Source organism: Catharus ustulatus, chromosome 22, assembly GCF_009819885.2.
Source record: "Catharus ustulatus isolate bCatUst1 chromosome 22, bCatUst1.pri.v2, whole genome shotgun sequence".
Lineage (NCBI taxonomy): Eukaryota > Metazoa > Chordata > Aves > Passeriformes > Turdidae > Catharus > Catharus ustulatus.
Window position 1 is genome coordinate 10827350 of NC_046242.1, and position 25075 is coordinate 10852424.

General features: G+C 50.8%; 1 protein-coding gene across 3 annotated transcripts in view; it reads left to right on the forward strand.

The window, feature by feature from the left end:
* The first annotated feature begins 7543 nt into the window (after nucleotides 1–7543).
* Nucleotides 7544–25075, forward strand: part of HIP1 (huntingtin interacting protein 1) — a 42794-nt gene continuing 25262 nt past the window's right edge. For all 3 annotated transcript variants that reach the window (XM_033077992.1, XM_033077988.2, XM_033077989.2), the window contains exon 1: nucleotides 7544–7698. In XM_033077992.1, the coding sequence (XP_032933883.1) occupies nucleotides 7582–7698 (117 nt within the window). In that variant the 5' untranslated portion in view covers nucleotides 7544–7581. The remainder of the gene's footprint in view (nucleotides 7699–25075) is intronic.

Sequence of the window (25075 nt, forward strand, 5' to 3'; positions counted from 1 at the left end):
AGGCTCCATGAAAAACAATGTAGCTAATGGGAGCTAAGCCAAAGGAATGATCTAGATGGAAATCGAAAGCTGAACTTTGCTTTACTCAGAAATACATACTACTTTTCTCACCTCTACATATGCTAATAACTAAAGTCAATCAAACTCCACCTAAACTGCAAATGACATCAACTGTAATTTAACTTTTTCCCAAGAAAATAATATAAATATAGCTGAGGTGGGGGGAGGTCAAGAGACTCCAACATTTTTGCAGTCAGTTATTATCAGTGGCAACCTTTAAACCTGTCACAGTCTTCTCTGAGCAGTGCTAATAAACTGCTCAGTGTGAATCACAGGATTACAGAACCATAGAATAATTAATGTTGTAAAAGTCCTCTAAGATCAGGTGTTACCCACATCTACTCCTTCCATCCCCTGCTCCTCCCATTTCTATCAGCACATTCAGAAACAAACTTGCACAAAGTCCCATTCAGAGCAACCCTACACTGCTCTGACATATCTCCACAGAGGGACCAGAATAAAACTGAGAGGAAGAGGACAGACTGGGGAATGAGCTGGAGCCTTCACGCTGATGGCTTATTCAAACACAGCCCAGCTCAGAGCAGCTTTAGTTGAGTGTTCTGGAAGTTCTGCAACATTGAGCTACAGGTTTGATCAAAATGTCCAGATTTGTTTTGAAAAATCAGTATTTTATAGCAGGAATATAAATGTGCCTCAACATTGTCTCCCTCCCTTCAGATACACCATGCTGTATTTCCTGCTTTCAATCAACCAAAAGGAATTCTTGGAGGTTTCAACACCTTTGTTATTTCCTCTTATGCACTGCTTTCCTCAACTTTGTTCTTTCCTTAAAGAGTCTCTGTTTCAGTCTTGGATGCTCCTTCCTGCCAAGACAAATAATGCAAACCTCTAAATATTTTGATTTCTAAAACCTCCTCCATATTATACATCCTAAATAGTGGCTATTTATGGAGTCTGTAAAACCTCTGCCTTATGGTGTGCTTCAGCTATAGATAGAAACCACCACATGGTATCTTTGGATCCATCACCAGGACAGTTTTGGGATGTGGGAGGAAACCTCTGCTCAGCCCTGAGGGTAGGCTGCTCCACCACACCACCTCCTGGGCTGGAGTCATGTCTGGGGGATCACTGTCACAGTGCTCCTGGGAGCTGCAGGATCACTAATGTGGGAAACTGGATTTAACTGTTTAACTGAGAAAACCAGTTGGAAAGAGAAAGAAAATGAGTGGGGCCAGAGATCCCAGGGTGGTGCAGCTCCCGGCAAGATCTCAGATGAGAAGAAGCATTTTCAGGAAGAATTGAGACTTTCCACATGGAAATTGAAGTCTGCAAGATGATAAGTGGCCTAGAAAGAGGGACAAAGCAAATAGTCACTGTCTGTCCCAGAGCAGGAAGCATGGATTATTCAATGGAGCAGGCAAGAGTCAGGTTCAAAAGAAACAGAGGGAGGCAGCTCTTCACTGAGCTCCTTGCCAAGGGGTATGGTGAGCATAAGGCAATTTCCTTGAGTTTGAGCTTGGATTTCAGAGCGATAAGCTTGAGATGATTTGGAAAATGAGAATGGGTTGCGGGGCTGGGAGCTCACTCCAGAGTGCAGTACAAATACTGATCTGTCTCTTCAAGGCATCTGCTGTGGACACATCTGGAGGTATCAAGGCTCGTGTAGATGGATCCTTAGTCTACATCCTCTGGGACTGTTCATCTTTGACTCTTCAGGGCAACTGGTCCAACAGAACCATCAGGGCTACAGAGTAGCTTGTGAAATTGCATAGGAATCCCTGGTCCAAAATCTATACACCAGGATATGCCTCCAGATAAATATTTTTGGTAAATGTCAGCGGAAAGACTCCAACAGTTTCTAAGCACACAGCAAGGCAGAAATATATTGCTGCAGTCCATGTAATTATCCAAGAAAAATTTGGGGCACGTATAAAAGCTTTACTTTGGGACCAAGAGTCTAAAGAGCAGGAGGTAGCTGGATGCCATGTTGGGATGTGGCCCTCACAGAAATGTGTTGGTACTTGCCAGGACAGCCAAATGATGCCTCTGCCACGACACCTTTATTTCTCCAACAATGTGCTCAGTACTGAGCAGCCACTGGCCTGAAGCTGAGAAGGGCTTGTCCAGCAGCTGCAGCACAATGTGACAGGCTTAGCCACGGTTCAGAAAAAGGAAAATAAAACCATTTGGTATTGGATTTGAGACAGGCAGGATCTGAGGCTGCCAGGCACCAGAGTGACGGCTGCATTGTCCTTGCACACTCTGCTGCCTTTGTCATCAGCTGGAGGTACAGGGGACATCTGCAAATCGTGCCATGGAGTTGCAGGAATCCTGGAAACAACATTTGACAAGAGCACTGGTGGATGTTGGATCATGGAAATCATAGAAATCATGGGGTCATTCAGGTTGGAAAAGACCTCTAACATCATTAAGTACAGCACTGCCAAGGCCACCACTAACCATGGCCCTAAGCATCACATCTCTATTTCTGTTAAATCTCTCCAAGGATGGTAACTCCACCTCTGCCCTGGGCAGTCCATTCCAGTGTTTCACCACTCTTTCAGTGAAGAAGTTTTCCATAATATCCAACCTGAACCTCCCTTGGTTCAACTTGAGGTCATTTCCCCTTGTCCTATCACTTGTTCCCTAGGAGCAGAACCTGATCCGCAACTGGCTCCACCCTCCAGCCAGGCAGTTGTAGAGAGCCAGAAGGTTTCCTGTATCATAAAGGGAAGACACAGATATACTGGGTCTCCAGATCCATGCCCATACTCTGCTGCACTACCTGCTTTGTGCTCTCCCAACACTGCTCCACAGTGAGCACAAGATTGCCACACCCAACTCTGCACACCGCAACAGAAATACTTTCCTCTGTGATCCTGCTCTGGCAGCCAAAGCTACTAACACAGAAATAAAAAAAAGATTTAGGAAGAATTTCTTCACAGAAAGGGTGACAAGACATTGCAATGGGCTGCCCAGTGAGGTGGTGGATCACCATCCCTGGAGGTGTTTAAGGAAAGACTGGATCTGACCCTTAGTGCCATGGTCTGATTAACATGGTAGTGATCAGTCATAGGTTGGACTTGATGATCTCAGAGGTCTTTTCCAACCAATTGATTCTGTGAAACCAGGTTGTCATGTCCTGCCTTGAAGAGACCTGCACTCAGTAGGGTGCTCCAGCTGGACCTGCTGGTCATTCCAAGGGGAAGCTCTCTAGCCAGTAACAAAAACAGTTCCCACCTCCAGGTCCTGCTCGTGAGCTGGTTTCTCGCCTAGGCAGCTGCCCCTGCAGCCCAGCATCCTGTGGAGTTCAGGTCTTCTCTTGCAGATCCATCTAGAAACCTCTTCAGCTTTGCTTTTGAATTCTTGGGCAAGCAGAGGCAGTTGCTGAGACTTCCGTGCAGAAAACACAGCAGACAATGTTTTGGGGTTACAGCCCTCCTTGTAACACCTAGGCAAGTAGGAGACCTAGACAGGACAGAGGTGAGGGCCCCATGGGCCTCAAGCACCTTAGCCAAGGAGTCCTCTCCAAGACCCTCTCTCAATCCTAGGCTGCTCTGCCTCCAATGCTCTCCTAGTTCCCACATCAGGACTGCCCCACATAGCAGCCCAAAGCATTCAAAACATGGGATCAAAAGATGAAAAATCCTCCCCATGCTCCCACTTCTGCTCCTCCTGAAACAATCTTTGCTCCCCAAAGGTCCTCCTGCTGGGTCTGGACCACTATCCTGCCCTCTCCAGGTGGGCACTTTGGCTCAGAAGTGGTTTTTATCACAGAGTCTGAGCAAATTACCCCATCACCAGGGCAGGGCTGCATCTGGGACTGCAGTACTGGGTTTATGGAAGGCTTGACATGGCCACTGCCCTTTTGAGATGTGGCCCCAGGAATAGCTTGTCTGCTTGCGTGGGATCAGGATGGTGTGCCTTGAAATGTGTAAAGGGTCTACTGAAGGGGATCCATTTGGGATCCATTTTTTCCACCTCCAAGGGGGAAAGAGCAGGATCTTAGCACAGAGCTCTGTGCCAGCCCACTCCGGCACAGCCAGTGGGATAACAGAGGAAGGACTGTGGAGCTCTGTGATTCTGTTTTCCTGCTGAAACAAGGGGGATTTGTGCTCTCCCCAAGCCCAGGCCAGGCCACAGGAGAATGATGAGTGCTGCTGCAGCACCCTGGGACTCTCCAGCTGTGGCTGGGGATGGAATTGGGAAAACAGACTCTAGCTGCCAGCCCCTGATAAAAGAGCATTCCATAGTCTCCCTGCAGTCCCTTCCGGCCCCTTTCATGCCACTTATCCTTTCCCTTTAGGTTAAGGGTGTCCTGACAGAAGGGGAGCAGACACCCTTTAGGGTCCTGTGGACAAGAGCCTCTGGGCATGGAGCAGGAAGAAGGAACTGCCCTACAGAGCCCTGCAACAGGGGAAGGATGAGCTCCAGTCCCATGTGCCTGGCCTGAGCAGTACTTGATGGGTACCACACACTGCTGAGCCAGAAAAAAGAGAGGGCATATGTGGAGGAGATGGATTCCTCTACAGATACCCCTGTGAGGTCCCCTTGGTATTCTCTTTGAGATAAGAAAAACTACTTACTTAAAATGACTAAAACTAGAAAAATGTTAGACCCTTGCTTATCTTTCTAGAAGATAATTGGTTAGAATTGAATCTTTGTAATTGGTTATTTTATACATAGAACTTCTATCTAGTTGGATAGGTTTCAATCCTGTGCCCTATTGGTCTATTTCCAATCCACCCAAGCCTTATAAAAATACCTGTAGTTCCCCATGTATTCTGACTGCTGTCTGACCTCCCTTTCATGGAAAAAATAAAGCCTGTGGAAATCATCTGCACTGCTTTCCCAATCTCTTTCTTGTTGGCTGAAGAGGCTGTAAGTGAAGATGGTTTCACAAAAGAGCTGACTGTCTAGACAGGTAGTGCTTACAGGCCTTGTGGTTGAAATCTGCCAGAGGCAGATAGACACAGGCATACATTATCCTCTCCATGTCCAGACAATGTCTGTCCCCACACAGGCCAGACACTCCCATGAGGGGCTCTGCCATCACCCTTCAGTCCAGCCTCTTGGAGAGGAGTGAGAACAGAGCACTGTGAGAACAGGTGAACCCCAGCCATGGCTTCCAAAAAGGACCTGCTGGGGAGGAAGAGCAATGCCCTGCTCTACCTCTACCCTGCTCACTTTCACCCTTCCCCATCATCTCCCCATGGAACCTGAGACAGAGGAACAAACGCTCCACAGGAACAGCTCTGTGCCTTCCCCTCTCAACTACCTGACAAGTTACTCTGTCCCACTGGAAAGGAGCCCCTCAAATCCCTGCAGAGCCCCACAGCACATTCCAGCCCAGGGTGGTCTGACCAGGAGCCCATGGGCTGCATCCCAGTTCCATCCTGTTACAGCCCATTCCTGGGGGAGGCAGGAGCAGCCAGTAGAAACAGCCTGTTCTGTCTCACATCCAAGCACCTTCCTCTACTCCTGCCCAGGTCCCAAAGTGGGGTCTGAGCCCTGGCTAGGGAAGAAGAGGATGTGACTCTGCTCTTCAGTAGGAGAGAGCAGCTATACCAGGCCTCAGCCTAGTGGTCCCTTGCCATCGGCTCCAGGAGCAGGATGTTCCCAGTAAGGTGGAGGGTGGGAGAGGCCCAGATCATGAGGCTAGATCACAAGGTCCTTTGTCCAGTGCCCTCCTTTGCTCTTCCTTTCCTCCACCCCTTTTCAGCAATGATGTAATTTATTCAATTATTAATCACCTCACTGCAATAGTGGATGAATCAAACCCATTAAACCTCCCCTGGGAGCAGCCCCAAGGAAGAAGGCAGGTTTCCAGAAAGTACATTAAGGAGAATGCAGACCAGCAGTTGAGACAAGGCACAGGGGGGAAGAATGGCTCGCTGCTCTGTGCAGGCCATTTTCCACCAGCTGGGATTGGATAGCCAATGCACAGGGACTGGGAAGGCCTGTGATACAAACAGCCTTTCACACACTCTCCCGGGCAGCTCCAGGAGGGTCCTGATGTGGCAATTATTTCAGCTGAAAAGCCACAAAATAGAGTGGGAGAATTGCTTATACAAGAGCTCCTGACGGCCCACATCCTGAACAACTGTTCCCAGATTGCCCCATCACCCTAGCAGTGTTTTGCACAGTTCCTCCCTGCCTGGAGCCATGTCACTGATTTGTTATGATCTGCTTTTAAGAATGCAGGAGCCCAGCTGGTACAATCCCAGCACAGCCCATTTGTCATATCTGAGGCAGTCTCTTCAAACAAAAAAAAAAAAAAAAAAAAGAGTCAGCAATTCACCAGGTTGAGAGAATCCCAAAATGGTTTGGGATGGAAGAAACCTTAAAACTCATCCTGTCACTGAAACAGCAGGAAAAACAAAACCTCTCCAACAATTTTTAGTGATAGAGAACTCAAGAATTACTTTATTCTGACCAGGATGTGCAACAGAAGTAATTTCGTCCACATTGCCTGGGTTGTGCAAAGAAAATCATTCCATCATACATCTCTTTTCAAGATTTTTCACATACTCATACAGTCAAAACCCAGAGAAATTAATTGGTTCAATGTTTACTGGTTCCAAGTTACACAGTTCTTAGTATTTGGTTTCCTATTGGTTATTGGTCCCTTCACCTTCGATGCTCATCAGGTCCTCATTCTTCTCTTATGATCTTTTCCCAGACCAGGTATCTCCGACACACCAGGAAGGACCGTTCAGGCGCTGATGTTCATTAATGGTCGCTTATCTCTTGTGCATGTGGAGCCGCCTCCCCAACCCCGGCCCCAGGCAGGGCTGGGGAGCCCTGAGCCACCCGGTGCGCCAAGCACAGCCTGACCAGAGGTCTCGGCCCCGCGCTGCGCCTCAGACGGAGTCAGTGATGCCGCGTCACCCCCATGGTCACACTCGGGGCTCGGCTGAGGGGCCGCAACCTCGCAGGCCGCGTGGCCGCACTACAAAGACCCCCTCGGCCTGCGGACCCGGCTCGGAGCCGCGGCTCGGAGCCGTGCGATAGCGGCCCCCCGGGCCTGGCGAAACCCGCGGCGGCACCCCGGACACGGCCGAGCCCTTCCCGGCGGGGCCCGAGCACACCCCGATCCCCGCGCGGACACGGCATCAGCGGCATCCCCACCACCGCCAGGGGGCGCAGCGCCCCGCGCCCGTGAGGGGCGGGACACCGAAGGGTGAGCGGCAGGGCCGTGAGCCAATTACAGCAGAGAGCGGCGCGAAGGCGTGAGCACAGCGCACGGGGGGGCTGTGCTAAGGGCACGGTCCCTGTAGGAGGGGCAGAGGGCAGGGGACCCTGGAAGGGAGGGAGCCAGCGTTGACTGATACCCATCCGAACCAATGAGCTTGGTGATTGCCACGCAGGGGCGAGGCCGAGAGCCAATGAGGGCGAGAAGCCAGGCTGGGGGGTGGAGCTGCGGGTGGAAGGGTGGTGCCCGTGGGGCGTGCCCCACCGTGAGTGGCAGGTGGGCGGGCCAATGGCGCCGGGGCCGCACGGCGGCGGTGGCGCTGCGCGGGGCGGTGGGGCCGGGGCGGTGGCGGGCTCGGGGCGGCCATGGACCGCGTGAGCAGCACTATGAAGCAGGTGTCCAACCCGCTGCCCAAGGTGCTGAGCCGGCGGGGGGGCGGCGGCGGCCTGGAGGCGGAGCGGGAGAGCTTCGAGCGCGCCCAGGTGCGGGCGGGACAGGGCGGGGTGGGGGATGCGGACGGCGAGGAAGGGAAGGTGCCAGCTGAGGGGGCTGGGCCAGGCTGGGGCGCGGTCCGATGGGAACAGCCCGAGAGGTACCTGGAGCGGTACAGTTGGGCGCGGCTGTGCCGAGCGGGCGGGGTTATCCCGAGTGGGCGAGGGTTCTGTGAGTGGGCGGGGCCAGCCCAGGTGAGCGGGGACAGCTCGAGGTGCCCAGGTTGGTTTTGGTAGAAGGGGCGGGGCTCGGGCGGGTGGGCGCGGCCGGCCAGGCGGGAGGGGCTGGCGCCATGGGCGGGGCTGTCACAGGTAGGTGGAGATTGACGGGGCGGGCCTGGCCCCACCCACCCGCGGAGGGCAGGGGGTTCCCGCGGGGCGACAGGGATGCGGCTGACCCTGCCCTGGAGGAATGCCCGGGGACATCAGGGTGCAGTGGCACCCGGGGTAGCCCAGCCCAGCAATGGCTGCTCAACCTGGCCTTCCCACCAGTGGGGCTAGGGAACATTCACCCGCTGGCCTGATGCCACAGCCGGGCATCATGACCACGACAGTGCCACCCTGTCCTTGGAACCACCCTGGGCACATTTAGATTGTGTCTCCACTGGCTGGAGGGGACGTGGAGTGGCTCTTTGCCAGTGGAGTCAGTCACCCCACTGGATTCTGCTTCCATGTCACTCAGGGACACCAGGTGTGGACAGGGCAGGGGGCAGGGTCTGTCCCTGCAGGTGACTCCTGGGAAGAGGCACCAATATGTTGAAAAGCAGACAGAATTTGCCCCTTAGCAGCATCCACAATGTCTGGAGGGGGCTCTTCACTCAAGTTTTAGGCAATGGATTTGTGTCCTGCACAGAGGAAAGGTGGCAGCTAAGCTGGAGGGGAAGCAGGGGTGCTTTGCTGGAAAAAAATGGTGATTTGGGGAAAGGATGTACTTGGAACAGCTGAGGATATGCCTGGATGAGGCATGGGGAGGGTGAAGAGGGAGGGATGGCAGCAGAGGGAGCTTGGGACAGCTTGGCCCTGCTCCATGTCCGGGGATGGAAAGAGCCAGTGAAGCAGAGCTGTCCAGACCTGCTGCAGGAGAGGAAGAGAAACTGAAGCAGAAGCAAGGGTTGTAGTGGGACCATGAGAGCAGACTTGGATGAACCCAGAGTGGGAACAACACTGGGAGATGGCTTAGGGATGGAAATAAGCACCAAGGATCAGGTCTGAGGGGGTTTTGTGGAAAGGAAACCCACCAGGGTGTGTGAAGTTGGATGCAGGATATGTGCAGGGCTCTGCTCAGCTTCCTGCTCAGGTTACCTCAGACATCAATTATTTACTCACACTGCTAAAGGTAGGAGTGAAACTGGCTTGCTGCTGGAACCTTCTGGCTCCTTGTGTCAGCAACAGCCCCACAGGCCTGGAGCTCTCACAGGCTCCCCCTGAGACTCGTGGTTTCCCGGGAAGGGCCGAGTGGAGAAGGCAGTGGAGCAGCACCTGCTTCCCATATCACTATGAGCTGGATTTCATCTTCCTAATCTGATTTCCAGACTAATGACACAACATGGCCCTGGCTGGCTTTTCCTTCTTCTGTGCTTCAGCTCCATACAATTCCCTTTCTCACTCCTTTTTTTTTCTCCTTTTTTTTCTTTTTTAAATTTTTTTAAAATGTATTTATTTTTTTGTGTGATTATCTCTTTCCATTTGGGAGAGCTTGCCAGGCAGCCCTTAGGTCTTGGTCATACAGGTTTTGTTCAACTTCTTCTTTCAGAGGGTTTTTTTTTAGAAAAACTTGTGGGTTTGTGGTTTTTTCTTTTTGAAAGTGACTTCTTTTAAGAAAAGTTTCATCTGTTAAATGGCTTTAAAATGAAAATTTCCCCTGTGTTTCAGCACGTACAGACTTCTTCCCTCCCCTCCAATCCTGTGTGTCTCAGGGCAGCAGCACATGCATCACAAAGCCTATTTTGGGCTAAAAGAGCCCAAACAGGCAGAAAGTGTGTCCAAATGGGCCTCTGGGCCCTTGGCCCAAGCAGGGCCATCCAGCTTGGGTTGGCAGCACCCAATTTCTGTGGCCTGAGCTTGGTTTGGAAGAATAAGAGCATCCTACAAAGCCGTAGTAGTGGTGGGCACCCTAATAGTGGGGAGGTCTGGTGGTGGGATGCTCCTGTAGTGGTGGGATGTTTCCATGGTGGTGGTAAACTGGTGATGGAATAGTTCCATGGTGGTGGGATGCTCTTACAGTGGTGTGATATTCCGGTGGTGGAAAGCTTCCATGGTGGTAGTATGCTTCCATTGTGGTCATTACATTGCACAGCGACTCTGCCCTGACAACATCCATCTGGTTGGCTTGGAGACAAATAGTAATAAATTCGTTGGTGGCCTCTCTTCTGCTCCTACAGTTGTTCAGGTGTCTCAATTTTCCTGGGAATGCAAATGTGGGAAACCTGAGGACATGCCCAGGCACGACGTTCCTTTCATGCTGTTCTTGCTGCCTGCTGGGCAAGAGCAGCTCAGGGAGAACAAGACACAGCCAAGGGCTCCTCTTTTCCTTTTCTGTCAATGCTGATAGTTTTCATAGGAAGTTGAGCAACAGGGACACCAAATCCTGCAGTTCTGCTGCCATCGGGATGAGCTGGGTGCAGCCCTGCTATGGGAGTATGAGTGTCGCAATGGCTGTTCCCCCTTTGCTGGTGTTTCATGTGGTGATTCACCACTCATCACCTCAACCTCAGCACAAATCTTTGGTCACAGCAAAGGTCACCAACAGAGGAGAAAAAACACCAAAAGTGAAAATTCTGCCATATTTTAAGAAAAATGTTTGTATTTCACATGATGTCTGATGTTTACAACCCCTCCAAGTTCTCCTGGTTGGATTAATGGGTTTGTCCTGGTGCTGGAGATCTGCAGGGAAGTTTTTCTTTGTTTAGGTTGGGTCTTGGGATCTTCCCTCCCTGGGACCTTCCCGCCTTCTCTCCTTCCTCTTTACACACTGTAATTGTCCACAGCAGACATCCTTGTGCCATGATGGAGCCAAGGAGTAAAATTCCTTCTGTGCTTGGCTGGTTGGCAAAGACTGGATGCTCCAACAATTGGATGAGCTGAAGTGTTGAGGGTGAAAATGGAGTTGGAAGGACACAGGACTTCACTGGGGCAGGGATGGTGCACCAGGGCTGATGTCCCAAGCTCTCCTGCTCCTTCACTCATGTTTTGGACTGCCACAGGAAATTTCCCTTCATTCCCAGCAGGGATATAGCCAGCAGGGATATAGCCAGCAGGGCATCAGTGAGGGTGCAACTGCAGACTCCCAGAAGTAGTGCATGACATTCCCAAGCAAAGCAGCAGCTGACTCCTGGAAGGCTGGAGGTGTGGAAAGATCTCCTTTCTGACACAGCTCAGCCCTATGGGTTTTGGGTGAAAGGGAGGCAGCATGCTATGGTGCTGTGTTGTCATCTCCTGGGCTGCAAAGTCATGAAATAACTCTCTTGTGTCTCCCATCCTGAGCACTGCTTCAGTGTCCAACTGTGCTCCATCATGAGCCATCATATCCCATACCACTGCAGGCTGCCCTGTCCTGAGTCTGTCCTGTGTCCCAGGGATGAGGACATGAAGTGGAGACAGTGCCTGGGACTGTGGAGGAGCTACAGAAATTCCATGTTGTTTCCCAGAGCTCATGGCTGCTGGAGCTTTATACCAGCAGGTGTGTCTGCATACCCAGCATGGCCATAGGGACAATTCCAAGGGTAATCCATCCTGACAAGGGTGAGGGTTAGGAGGAAACACGTCTTTAAAATTCCTGCAGAAAATATAAAAAAACTTGCATTTTAGGTTCTTTGGCTGCAGTTTTTTTCTGGGAAACTCAGGGAGTAGCAAAGGGAAGCAGGGACCGCTTGGGCTGCCCACACCACCACTACCTCTGGCGCATTTACACACTGGGTCCTTAGGGCTGTGTGCAGCATTAAAGTAATATATGACTCAGAAATTACCCTGCAAAGACATACTTGCAGCACAAGGTGATTGCTGACCTGGCTACCTCTCCACCCTTGCCATCCGAGTCCCCAGGGTGGTACTGGGAATGTCAGACCCTCCTGCTAAAGGTTTCCCAGTGGGCAGGTGTGGCATTTTCATGTCAGGAAGATGCAGAACTCTGAATGCAGCTATTGCCGCATCTCCTCGGGAAGGTTTTAATGTCCTTAATATCCATGAGTCATCCCTCAGGGGCTGCAAAGCTGTTATGCTTCCTACCTTGCTGCTGGAGGAGCCTTCTTCAAAACCAGGTGCAGAGAGATGGTGCAAAAGAAAAAGTATCAGCTGGAAATTAAATTGATTTGTTTTTTCTCCCTCAGTGTCAGTTAATAAATCCTTTTGATATGTGAACCCAACTTTTTCACAGCCAAATGCAGGTTAAAAGCAGCTTTCTGCCCATTCTGACCCTCTCATGGGCTGTGCCACCTCTGGGCCACCATTACACTCCCATTAATGCAATTAATCCTTTTCTCCCATCATTTTTAAAATCAGGAATATGGTCCTGTATGTTTCAGACACATGAACCAACTGATTTCAGACCAGCTCAGTCCAACTCACAGTTGCAAAGGAAATACCATTTACTACTGAAAAAAACAATTTTTGTGGTTCAGATGCTGCAGCCACCAGCAGCTTTGCCAAAGATTTTTCAGTTCTTACACAGGAAATGAGGCTCCTTTCAAAGCACCAGAGTGGGGCTATATATATACAGCCTCTCCAAAAAGATATTTAAAGAAACATATTGACACTAGCAAGAATGGGAAAAAATAGCTCTTGCCTGTGGAGAGCGAGGGCTGATGGCAGCTGAGCCCATCCTGGAGGAGTAGGTGATACAGGGGATTAATTTCATCTCCAAGAAAAGGAGCTCCTGGGTTTTATGCTGTGTGAACCCCGGTGCTTTCAGTCTCTTGGCTTTTACTGGGAACTAGAGGTGCTGGGGATTGAATGCAGCTTCAGCGGTGAAGTAATGAGTCATCTCATCTCTTTTTAGAGAGTCCCTCTTAGAAACTTATTTCCATCCCCAGGGAAAGAAAATAGTTTGTCTTGTACCAGATATGGGGCTGCCTTTCTCATTAGTGCACACAGGAATGTGGAGGGGTTTAGGAGTTTTTTTTAGATATAGAAATATCTATTTTAGATGCAGAGATATCTGAGTTTTTAATGTGGGGATGGACTCCAGAAGCAGCTAAGCCTCAGGAGGATGAATAGATTTGGTGCTGAAAGTACTGCCACCAAGTCCAGGAGCTTCTGTAGCTGGGAAAATGTGATGGTTTTGGACCACCAAGTAACAAGGAGGAAACTTGCCCTGAATTACACCAGAGGCTGAGTGGGAAGACAGGGATGCTGGGGGATGTTGCTGTCCCAAAAACCCCTTTCCCTCTCACTCAGCATGTAATTCCCCACCAAGGATGTCCTGTGCTGAGGGGTGCAGGGGGGTCCTTGCCCTCTGAAATTTATCCAGTTTAACTCCATCTATCTGCAGAGCTGAGGAGAAACAGCCAGAAAGGCAGGGTTTTTACTAAACTCCCCATCAGAGGACTCTTGACTGAGTATGGCCCCCTCTGCTGCCCCTGGCCATGACAAAATTTCGGTGAAAACAGTGGGGAAGGGCACATGGGATGTCGGCATCTCTCATGAGGAGGGGGTGACTCATCCCAGCTTTGCTCTCCCAGAAGAAAAAACCTCTGAGCAGGGGCTGGAGCTGCAGGAGGGACAATTTTGGCTGAAAGACTGAGAATCCAAGGATGGAGAGAAGGTACCAATTGCAGCCCATTGCATCATCCCATGTACATCCCATGTACATCCCATCCCATGCGACCAGGATGAGCATCGCCTGTTCCAGCACTGTCTGGCACATGACACTCCAGCACAAGCCCCTGGATTCCGTGCCCATCCTCATCCCACTACCTGCTGCTGGCTCTGTGCCCTCTGAACCTGGGACAGAGGGTCAGCAGCTGGGGGTCATACAGAAGCATGAGGGCTGGAGGAAGGGCTGGATCCTTGCCATCATCCCTGCCACCAGCTTGGCTGATTTATTTTGCACAGTCACCAAATGAGAAAACTTCCTGGGGACAGTCTGTTCCCTGGGTGACAGCAGAAACAGGCAGCACAGCTGGTGTTTTAGCCCAGATGTGCGAGTCCAGCCCATGGCTGGACTAATTATACATTGTGTGCTGTTCCAGGCTAATCTCAGGGCATGGTAAATGATCCCAGTCCTCAGTAGAAAGGTGAATTATTTTCTCAAAGGTGTACACAGACACTGAATAGTTTATTATGGACTCACTGAGAGGGTTGTGTTGGAAGGCACCTTTAAAGCTTAGCTTGTTCCATTTCCTGCCATGGGCAGGGACACTTTCCACTAGACCAGGTTGCTCCAAGCCCTGTCCAGCCTGGCTTTAAACAATTACAGGAATTAAAGTGCAGCTGTTGGAGCGAGTCCAGAGGAGGCCACGAAGATATGCTGGGGCCTGGAGCCCCTCGGCCCTGGAGACAGGCTGGGATACCTTGGGGTGTTCACCTGGGTAAGAGAAGGCTCTGGGGAAACCTTAGAGCCCCTCCAGTGCCTAAAGAGGCTCCAGGAGAGCTGGGGAGAGACTTTGGAGAAGGGGCTGGAGTGACAGAACAAGGGGGAATGGCTTCAGATTGACAGAGGATAGATACGGGATACTGGGAAGAATTCCTGGCTGTGAGGGTGGTAAAGCTTTGACACAGGTTGCCCAGAGAAGCTGTGTCTGCCCCATCCCTGGAAGTGTCCAAGGCCAGGTTGGATGGGGCTTGGAGCACCCTCGTCTTCCTTCTAGTGGAAGGTGTCCCTGTCCATTAAAGGGGCTAGAAGTGGGTGATCTTTAAGGTCATTTCCAACGAAAAACAGTCCAGTATTCTGTGTTATGTGAGTTCAAGCTTTCCTTGTGCTCTTAAGGTGTCCCAGTGGGCCATGACTGCTCAGGTCTCCCTGCTAATGTCATCCCCTGTTTTCTGGGCTCTTAGGAGAAGGGACAATTCCTAGGTTTCCCTGGGGTTCTGGCACAAGCACCTTGCAACACAGTTTGCACTTATGAAACCCTGTATTCTTGTTCACTTTCATATGAACATAATGACGGAAAAAAACTATTTTCCAATGAGCATCTGGTAATTCAAACAAAGCACGATGCCATGGGCTCTCTCAAGAGTGCTGAGCTGTTCATATCCATCTTTTATTCCAATAAAAGAGACAAATGGTAACAATAAGCAGCAAGTCTCCAACCTGGCCCTGGTCAGAGAAGCCACTTCTCCCAAAGGATTCTTTTCTCTGATGGAAGTTTCCTCTTTCCAGCATGGCAAGCACTTGGAACAACAGGACTAAACACTCACCCGGGAAGGGCACAGGCTGATGGTGTTAAACTGGGATTTATTGTCATCACATAATGCTGGCTACCAGTCAGACTAGATAAAAATAGCATCTAAAGTTATGGAAGTCTTGGCAAAAAGTAGCCACAGCTCAGCAGGATTTTATTAGTTTGCTCTATTGCAAAGTAACAAAGGGTCTTCTTCACCTCAAGACTTGAATATGGCACATTTGGGAAACCTGAAGTCCCCCTTGAACCTAAGTTTCATGGCCAAACCATCAAACCAGCCTAGCAACCTCCCTATGAGCTGAGTACAGCTAGAGCAACTCTGGAGCTGCCTGATTCCTCAGTCCACAATGTTCCCAGCCACTGGACGGGTACTTTCTGCATTGGTGGGAACAAAGGCACTTTTTTCTTGAAGCACCAAACTGGCACAACCAAGGGGCAGAAGGGTATTCGTGAGTGAGTGCCAAGTACTGTGGAGGGCACAGGCTCCAGGACAAAGCTGATGGACATACCCAGCCCAGCCTGTGGTGGGGCCTGACACCCTGTGTTGGCCTGAAGATGTTGTTAGAAGCCATGGCCAGAGTCCAGTTCTGCAGCAGATACAGAGCTAAGCCCATCCTCATCTCACATCACCAACCACAACCAACCCTTAGGACATGCTCTCCTTTGGTGTGAGGCTTGGCAAGCTGGAGAAGTGTCCCACCAAAGAAGGGACTGCAATTCCACAGTTACAAAAGGCAGCTCCCTATGCTAAGAGACTATTTTAAAACATTGAGATTAGGCTGGAGGACCTTTAGAGATCATCTAGTCCCAATACTCTGCCATGGGCAGGGATATCTTTCTCCAGGATCAGGCGCAGGAGGGCTCTGTTGAACTGCTGCAAGGAGCAATTGGCATCTTCTGCACAAGCCTGATATGACCCTCAGATCCCCAATGTGATCCTGGTGAAGTCACAGTTCATCCACAACTTCTGCATCCCATCTCTAAATGAACTAAATGCAACCTCTGCATCCCGCTGAATAAAGCATGGATCAGCACTCTGGCATCTCCGTGGGCTTGGCAGCAGGTCACACCAGTGCTGGCCCTCACCTTGCTGATCCTTGCATGTGGACATCACAGAATCCTTTGGATTGGGAAACACCTCCAAGGTCATCAAGTCCAGCACGTGACTGATTCCCACCTTGTCACTCAGCCCAGAGCTCTGCGTGCCATGTCCAGTCATTCCTTAGACACCTCCAGGGATGGGGACTCCACCACCTCTCTGGGAAGCCCTTTCCAATGCTGGACAACGCTTTCCATGAAGAAATTCCTTTTGATGTCCAACCTGAACCTCACCTGGTTCAGCTTGAGGCAATGCCCTCTCATCCCATCTGTTATCTATCCTCCAGAACTGTGGTTACAAAAGTGTGGCAACTTCAGGTTGCTTCATGTGGACCACCCAGTCCAGCTCTACAGCCCTTGGAACTGCTCAGGAGGAAAGTCCCACAGCACCAGTTAGTGGCGTGAGGAGATTTTCTGAGGTCTTAAGGGAATGCTGAAGGAAGACTTCAACTTTCTGGGTGTGGAAGAAGTCAGTGTAGGCTGGGAGTGGCTGTGCCAGAAGAGATGCTGCTTCTGCACTAAGTCAGTGAAGCCATTGAAGAACTCATCTCTCCTGATGGTGCCTGGTGATGTTTTTCCAGCTAGGAATGTTTTGTGCACTTCACAAATGGGAATTAAATGTTCCAACAGTCTGCAAAGTTTGGCTGCTTCTGCAGAGGTAAATACTTGTCTGGAGAGGGTGAAGGTGGGTATTCCTGAGTTTGCTGAATTTTATGGTCACGTGGAACTCACGCAGTCCATCCTGTCCTTTTGGAACTCATGGAGCAGGTGTCAGGTGAGGCTGTTAACCCGTTCAGCAGCCTGGGGGAAGGGGAGCTGCGTTTCAGTGGGGCTCCTTCCACCCTGTGATCCCAGGGGATGCTCCATGCTCTATCCCTGATCACCATGGTACACTTGGGTTCCCCAAGCACAGGGAACCCAGAATTGTGTTGGCGTGATGGATGGGGCCAATCTGAGACCTTTTCCTCACACAGGAAGGGTGGGAGGTGGTGGGGTGCATTAGGACATATCGCAGACAGCATTTTGGTAGGTGGGGTCCAGCCTGGAATTTCTGCCATGCGCCACAACTCTCCTTCCTAGGTGGCGCTTCAATAGCTGGATTGAGCAAGAACCTCTCCTGGCTTTACCCATGTCCTCAACAGGAGGGCAAATTACTCCCCTGTTTGTCTTCCTGGCTCTTGCAGTCCCACTCCAGCTCTTTTTATAGCTCAGGAAGGAGTGCCTTGAGTTTCTGAGTTGTCTTGGAGGCCAAGCACATAGGGAGGAGTCACAGCTAAAATAGGGCTGCTCTCTGCTCCTGCATTCCAGATTTTTTGTTTTCTTAGCTGAAATGTCTGAATTTGAAAGTCCCATTGCAGCAGGCACGGAACTGGGAACCATCCACATTTTTTCCATTCACATTGGGTCTTCTTTCTCCTTTGCTTTATTTGCAGTGCACTCACACCAGCCACTGAGCCCCAGGGATGATTTTCCTGGCCCTGCCTGTGTTCTCTGTAACCCCCAGATTTCATCCCTCAACACAGCTAGTTTGGCAGGAGAGCTCCCTGAGGAATTAGTAATGTCTGGGGGGTGGAGGAGCAATCAGGTACCAGCCAAAGCTTCTGAGTGGTGAGCAAAAAACTCAGACTAAATATCCAGCAATTTCTGCCTACAAGGAGGGAAGCAAAGCTTTGGCAGCAGCACAGATGCAAATAAACTAGAGCAAAGGAAAGAGGAGAAATTGTTGGACAAAACCTGTGGTTTCCAGCCCATTATTATCTGGGATTTTGGCTGTGGTGCTATGCTGTGGCAGGGGCATGTGGACAGAGCTGCCCTGGGACAGCATCCACAGCATCCTGAGGTTGGCTCCTCTCTCCCATAGGAGCAGAGTATAATTAACTGTGTCATGTCTAGACTTTTCCATTAATCCCTTAATACTGACCCGATCTTTCTTCTAATCAGCTATCACATGGAATTGACAATTAGCCAGTGTCCCTGTTAGATCTTTTATGATTTTAACCCTTTTCCCTCCTTTTCTGCAGTGTTCATTAACTCTGGGAGCAATTGCAATCCAACTTCTCTTCCCTTCAGCAGGGAAAAGAGATTTTTCACATTGTGGGAATGCTAAGAACTATGGATTCCTATCAGAGGGGTGAAGTCTGTCAGGCCCTTTCATTGGACAGTAAGCAAGTTTTGGATACCCAGTCCCAGCACCTCCAAGGGATTCTTTCCAGCTGCAGCAGGAAGTGCTGTGATTTCTGCTTGGGAAAATAGCAAGCATCTCATGAACAGGGCATGTAGTCGTAGTGGGGTCTTCTGCTTCTTCTTCTTCCCATGGGTATTTCCATCTTTGGAAGGTGCTCAGCTCCTTCCACAGCAATCCCCTGGCTGGTCCCACAGCCTGAGTGTTTCAGGACCTGGATGTTTGCATCTCCCCTGAAGATGTTCCTGGTCCTGTGTTTAGGTTCAATATGCTTTTCCAGAAGGAAGCAGCGTTTGGAAATTCCCACCAATTGTCCCCACATGGATTTGTTTCTCTGCCTCACCAGGGTACAGCAGAGGAACTGGTCATAGTGGTTGAGCTGTGCTCAGGGCTCTCTAGGTTGTTTCTAATAATGTCATACCTCAGATTTCTTGCATGTTTTTCTTTATTTATCAAAAAAAAGTTTAAAAAGTCCTGATTTCCTGAACATCATTGGAACACGAAGGATTTTCTTTGCAGAAGTACTGGGTACAGCTCCCATAGTTCTCAGGCTGGTGCCTGGCTTAGCCATCCATCACCTTCACTGAGGCCATTCTCATGGCTTGTGTGTCCCTGCAGCCTTGTCCCCGTGTCACTCCACCCAGCCCTGTCACCTCCCAGCTCAATACGTCCCCAGCAGGAGGACGTGCCGGGGGCAGGGCAGGGGAGGTGGGGTGGTGGGGTGAGAACCAGGGTGCCCTGTGCTGGGCTGGGCCAGCCTGGCAGTAGCTGACAGTGCTGAATTGCTGGAAAAGAAGGAAATTGGGTGTGTTTAGTGTCTCAGAGCCAATTCCTCGTGTTTGGGTGTTCCATATGCCCCTCTGCCAGCCAGCGTAGATGGTATTATGTGTGCTCCTGTGATTTGCATTTGTGAGCAGAGATTTCAATCCCACATTAAACTCCTTGTTTTCCTAGAACATGGAAGTCCTGAGTCTGCCCTTCCCTCTGCCCTGATGAGCTCTAGCAGGGGCATCCCTGGGGTGCAGACAGGTGCTCCTCTTCCCACCTTCATCCTGCTGTGGAAGATGTATACCAGAGGAGGCAGGGAACAGAGTGGCAGACACAGCCCTCCATGCCTAGCCCATTCCAGTGTGGAATTACACAGTGGGGATGCCCCCCATGCCATGGGGAACCAGTGGCTCCCAGCACAGGGGGCATCCCCTGCTGCCAGAAAAGCTTCCGTGAAGCTGTTTCTTGTCATCTGAGCTTATTCTAAGTGCCTCCCATCCATTTTCCCAATATTTCCAGTAGGCACAGGCATGTTTTGCACACCCAGAGCATGATTTCATGCTCATAGTTCCCCTCCAGCCTCGATGCTGGGGCTGGCCAGACCAGGACAGTGCAACCCTTCTCCTTGGCCTGGGTGAGCCCAGGGATATGCTGGCAGCAGTCCAGACGGTGGTGTTTATTTCCACACAAGGAAAATGAGGAAAACCAAATATTTATATCTCAGGGAGGGATTTTTCAGCCTTTTGTATGGAATCATGCCTGCCATTCCCTCCTCTATCATCTCAGACAGGCAGCAATAACACATGAAACACAGTTTCCTTTATATGCTGGGGTTTTTTTCACCTCAGGCTCCACCCTGGTCGCCTAGCACTGCTGGCTCCTCTGGCCCTTCTCACACCCAGGGAGCAGGCAGCTTGCCAGGCACTTCTAGCCAGGCAAAATTATGGGGCTGTTGTAGGAGCATCACCTGTGGCAGGACCAGCCACAAGCACTGAAGAGGCATTGGACACAGGAGCAGGGACTGTTAAAAGAGCACAAGGAAAGCCTGAACTCACGTAGCAGAGAATCCTGGAATGGTTTGGGTTGAAAGGAACCTTAGAGACCATCTCATTCCACCCCTTGCAGGGCAGGGACACCTTCCACTAGACCAGATTGCTCCAAGTTCTACCAAGCCTGGCCTTGGGCACTTCCAGGGATGGCGCAGCCACAGCTTCTCTGGACACCCTGTGCTAGGACTTCACCACACTCCCAGGGAACAATTCGTTGCCAATATCCCATCCAACCCTGCCCTGTGGCGGTGGGAAGCCATTCCCCCTTGTCCTGTCACTCCACGCCCTTGTCCAAAGTCCTTCTTCAGCTCTCTTGAAGCCTCTTTAGGCAGAGGAAGGGGCTCTAAGGTCTCCCTGGACCCTTCTCCAGGTGAACACTCCAAGGTATCCCAGCCTGTCTCCAGAACAGAGGGGCTCCAGCCCTCAAGGTTCACCCAAAGGGCTTCATCCTGACACTGGTGATATGAGGGGATGCCAGGCAGAGAATTTACTATGTCATTTTTAGCTGTCATTTGGACTCTTGTTTACTCCAGCATTTTCCCCTTGGGCTGAACTGGGCACCCCATCCGGCTGAGTCTTCTGGGAGGTAAACTGGCCCTTGGCCGCTCTGCAAACCCATAGCTCTCTGGAGCTCCACAGCCCTTCTGGGAAGCAGTTGTTTGGGACATGGGGAGTTGAATGGGGTCTCAGTAGCTGGGGTGGGGGGAGAGAGCTGGGAAGTGGCCTCTGGGGCCAAAGTAAGTAGCCAAACCTGTGGGAGCACTGGGAGGAGGCAGCATTGCTGTGAGCCAGCATTGCCTACTCTGCTCCAACCTCCCCTTGCAAGCACGTGGCACTTAAATATTAACAAGCTCAGGGCTGGAAACTGTCCCCAGGCTGGAAGTATGCTGCATATTTCCTATAAATACCTCAGCTGCTGCCTATTAGCCAGAGGCAGGCACAGCACCCTCATGCTGCTCACAGCCGTAGCACTGCTGAGGGGGCTGAAGGCAGGGGCTGGCCAGGGGCTGGCCTCACAGGACGTGGTCTGGTGCAGGGAACATATGTGCTGTGGCATTTCCCAACCTATTGCATCCAGTGGTTTCACTTCAGGCAAGTTTGTTCCCCCTTTGCTACGCATCTGCAACAAAACTCTTCAGATTTAGGACTTGTAGGAGGTGCTGAGGTGTGTGTGCATGTACTGGAGCTTCCACACAGCCTCCTGCTCCTGGGTCCAGGTTCACATGAATGTAAAGCTCAGGAGAAGGTTTGGGAGGCTCGTGGGAGGTGGTTTTGGGCTGGGCACTGAGCTCAGCATCACACTTGGCATTGCCAGGCTCTGCAGTATCAATTCAAGGGGCAAGCAAAAGCAGATAAATAAAGTGATTCTTCTAATGGGGCAGTTGAAGGATCACCTGAGGCAAATGTCTGGAGATTCACGAGGGCCTCGCTATGCTTTGGAGGAGGGAGGAAGGCACCCGAGGGCAGACGCTGAATATGTATTGGCACTGTGCTTTGTGTGAAGCCTCAGCTCCCCATTTATGAAGTCTCCAGGGTAGAACTTGGCAACTTTAAAAGGAAATGAGTGGGAGATGTGTTTTATGGCTTGAAAACTGAAAGAGAGTAAGTTTGGACTGGGTATTAGGGAGGAATTCTTCCCTGCAAGGGTGGTTGTCCCGAGAAGCTGTGGCTGCCCCATCCCTGGACGTGTCCAAGGCCAGGTTGGATGGGGCTTGGAGCAGCCTGAGATAGTGGAAGGTGTCCCTGCCCATGGCAGGGGTGGAATGAGATGGGCTTTAAGGTCCTTTCCAACCCAAATCCTTCTGGGATTCTATGATTTATCAATCATCTTCTGAGTCACTGGTGACACTGATGGAAGGGCTGCAAGCAGAGAAAGGAGGACAAAGTTGGGGGTTGCTGATGGAGGGGTCAGTGGACTCATGGTTGGGGGTAAACATCCCCATGGATGGGGAGAGCTGCTGGGGGCATTGACCCCTCTAAACTTTGGGACTTGCAAGGTGGTGGGTGACATCAGAGCTCTGGTCCATGTGAGCCCAGGGAGCAGCAACTGTCAGACATGCAGGATGAGCCACTTCCCACTGCAGCTGTCTCCTTTGCTGACCCTGTTTCCTTCTTCTGGGTGTTGGCTTATCTCAGTGGTGTTAGCATGAGGCAAGAAGGAAGCGACACCACAGTAAAGCACTGTGCTTGTGCCAAGGAAGAGCCAGCCTGGGTTTCCTAGTAGGGTACCCAGATAACCTGCATATAAGGATGGGCTGCAGGAGTGGCAGGAGACATCTGCAATGATGAGCAAGTTGTCCCATTAAGTGTGAGCTTAAGTGTGCAGGTTTACATTCCACTGCCATGATTCACTTGTGCCAGCCCCTTACCTCCATCATAGTCCTACATTTCTTCCCCATGTCTAACCTGACCCAACCCTTGTTCAGTTTTACATCTTTGTCCTATGCTGGGACCCTGGAGGTGCAGGCAGCTCCCAGGGGGTCTCAGAAGATGATTGACTTTTTGGGCTGTCAGCACACATGGCTGGATCATGTCCCATTTGTCACCTGCCAGAATCCCCCAGTCGTCTTCATCCGTCCATGCATCCATCATCTATTAAATCAGTAATGGTTTAATCACTTTAGAATAAGTGGATCCAGGATATGGAGGGCCTGCAAGTGGAGACAAGAGGACAACGTTGAGAGTCATTGGTGGGTGTAAATGGCCCCATGGATAGAGAGAGATGCTGGGGGTGTTTATCCTCACAGATCTCTGGGGTCCCCACAGACCTCCCTAGTCTGTGCTGGCACTAGGGATTGCCCTGGCCCAGGTCCACGATCTTGCCCTTGGCCTGACTGAACCTCAGGAAGCTGCCATGGACCCACTGCTCCAGCCTGTCTAGCTCCCTCTGGATTCCCTCCCTTCCCTCCAGTCTGTCGATGGCACCACTCAGGTCAGTCTCACCCTTTCTATGGGTTCCCAGCCCTCCACACCAGGTTGGAAACAGGAGCTTCGTCTGCCTCTGGTTTGGATGGGAGGATCTATCTACCTGTCTCCTTGCAACACTGGCAGGAGCTGGAAGCAGCAAGGTGGAGAATGCTGCTAATCCCACCTCTCTCTTTCCTCTTTCCCTCTTGCATTTATAATCCCATTGGCATTGTATTGCTGCTCTCTGAGCTCCTGCTCACCTTGGAGCAGCCCCGCTGAGCCATGTTCCACGGGGATGTGCAATTGCTGTAGCACCAACAGGGATGTATTCAAAAAGGAGCTAAAAATACCAAATGATCAATAATGGCATCATGAACCCAGCTTTTTTTTTTTTTTTTAAAGAAAATCTCTATATTGACAACTCAACCAAGCAGCTTCCTGTAAAGGCAGGAGGGGTAGTGGAGCTCAGCTCCCTGCCCACACACCAGGCTACCAGTGGCTTCACCTGCACCCACACCCCTCTGTCCGTGGGGATCTGCCACGAGAGCTCTTCTGGATCTCCTGCCTGGGCTGTCTCCTCCCTGCTCACCATGCTTACCAGTTGTGGTGGGCAGCTGGGGGAGCTTGGTGCTGAAATAACCCCTGGGCTGCCCACTCCTGTCTGTTCCATGCCAGCACAGCCCTGGGCGCAGCTGCTAGTCCTGGCCACATGCCTGCTTCAGCCTGATCTGCTTTTTCCTCTCGCTTTCACATGTCCAGGAAACTGCAGCATTACAAGGATTTGAAAATGGCCTTGAGCTTTTTAAGCGCTGCTCCCAAGCGGATATTTTTCCTAAATCAAGATTTGCAAAGGTATCTGGGCATTAGCCAGCCAGGGGGATTTCCAGAAGTCTTGGAGCAGCCAAACACCCTTTAAATCTACCTGCATGCAGTGCAGTGTTGGAGCTGGAAGCAGCTGGTTCACCAGGACTATGACCATTCGGAGACGTTTTTTACATCACCACTGTCAGCATGAGGATTTTCCGAAGGTTGTTCATTGATGGATCTCTTTGGAAAATCACAGTGGGCTGAGCCCTGAAGGATTTGGCTGTACTGCAGTATCTGGGTCTAGAGAAACTCATCACACCTCCAGCTCCTGCCAGTGCTGTTCCATCCCTGTATCCTGACTAATGCATGATGTGGTGCTGGCAGTGGAGAGGGTGCCTGGTGCAGGTCTTGGCTCTGCTTTGGAGATACATGGAGCAGTGCAGTACAGCCAATCCCTGTTACAGTGTTCTAACATCCCACTCAGTGGGGAAAAAAGCCATTGCCATTGTCACCATGTGGTGACAGCAAGATGGATTTTTCCTCTAAGTCCCACTATCCCAAACACCCCCAATGCCCAGCATTCACCCCCTGCTCCTAAAATGCAAGTTCTTCACACAGCCAGTGCTGCTCTTCCAGCTCCAAGGACCAGGCACCAAATCCAGCCTAACCCAGCCTCCTCTGCACATCCCATACGACATTGCTCCACGGCTGGAAAGCTGCTGGAAAAAACTGAAACGTGAAAAAAAATGACAGTAAATTGTTTTCTAAGTGCTTGGTGGTTTTCCCAGTGAACCTGCTATTCTCCCTGGAGCTCTGAAAATGCCAGGATCCTAGAGCTCGCATATCAGAACAATGCTTCAGCAGCATTAGGCAGGTGTAAGCATGGGGCAGGATTAGTTTATTGTGAGCTGGGGAGGTGGGTTTAAACTGCTGCTGCACTGGAGGAGCTGGGAAAAAATACCATTCTCTGAGGAAAATTAATTTAGTAGTCTGAATCCAAGGAGCTGGTTGAGAGCATAGCCCTGGTGTTGTTCCTTCCCTTGGGGAAGACTTGGGAAATACAGAGAGATCAAGAAAGAGCAACAGATATTATTAGTCATCCAGGAGGGAGGCGGCTGCAGGGAAACAGGGTTTTTAGTGGAATATTTTTAGATGTGGTAAAATGAACAGAAGGAGAGCAAAAAAGAGGGAAGGAGACCTTTGAGAGGCATGTAAATGCT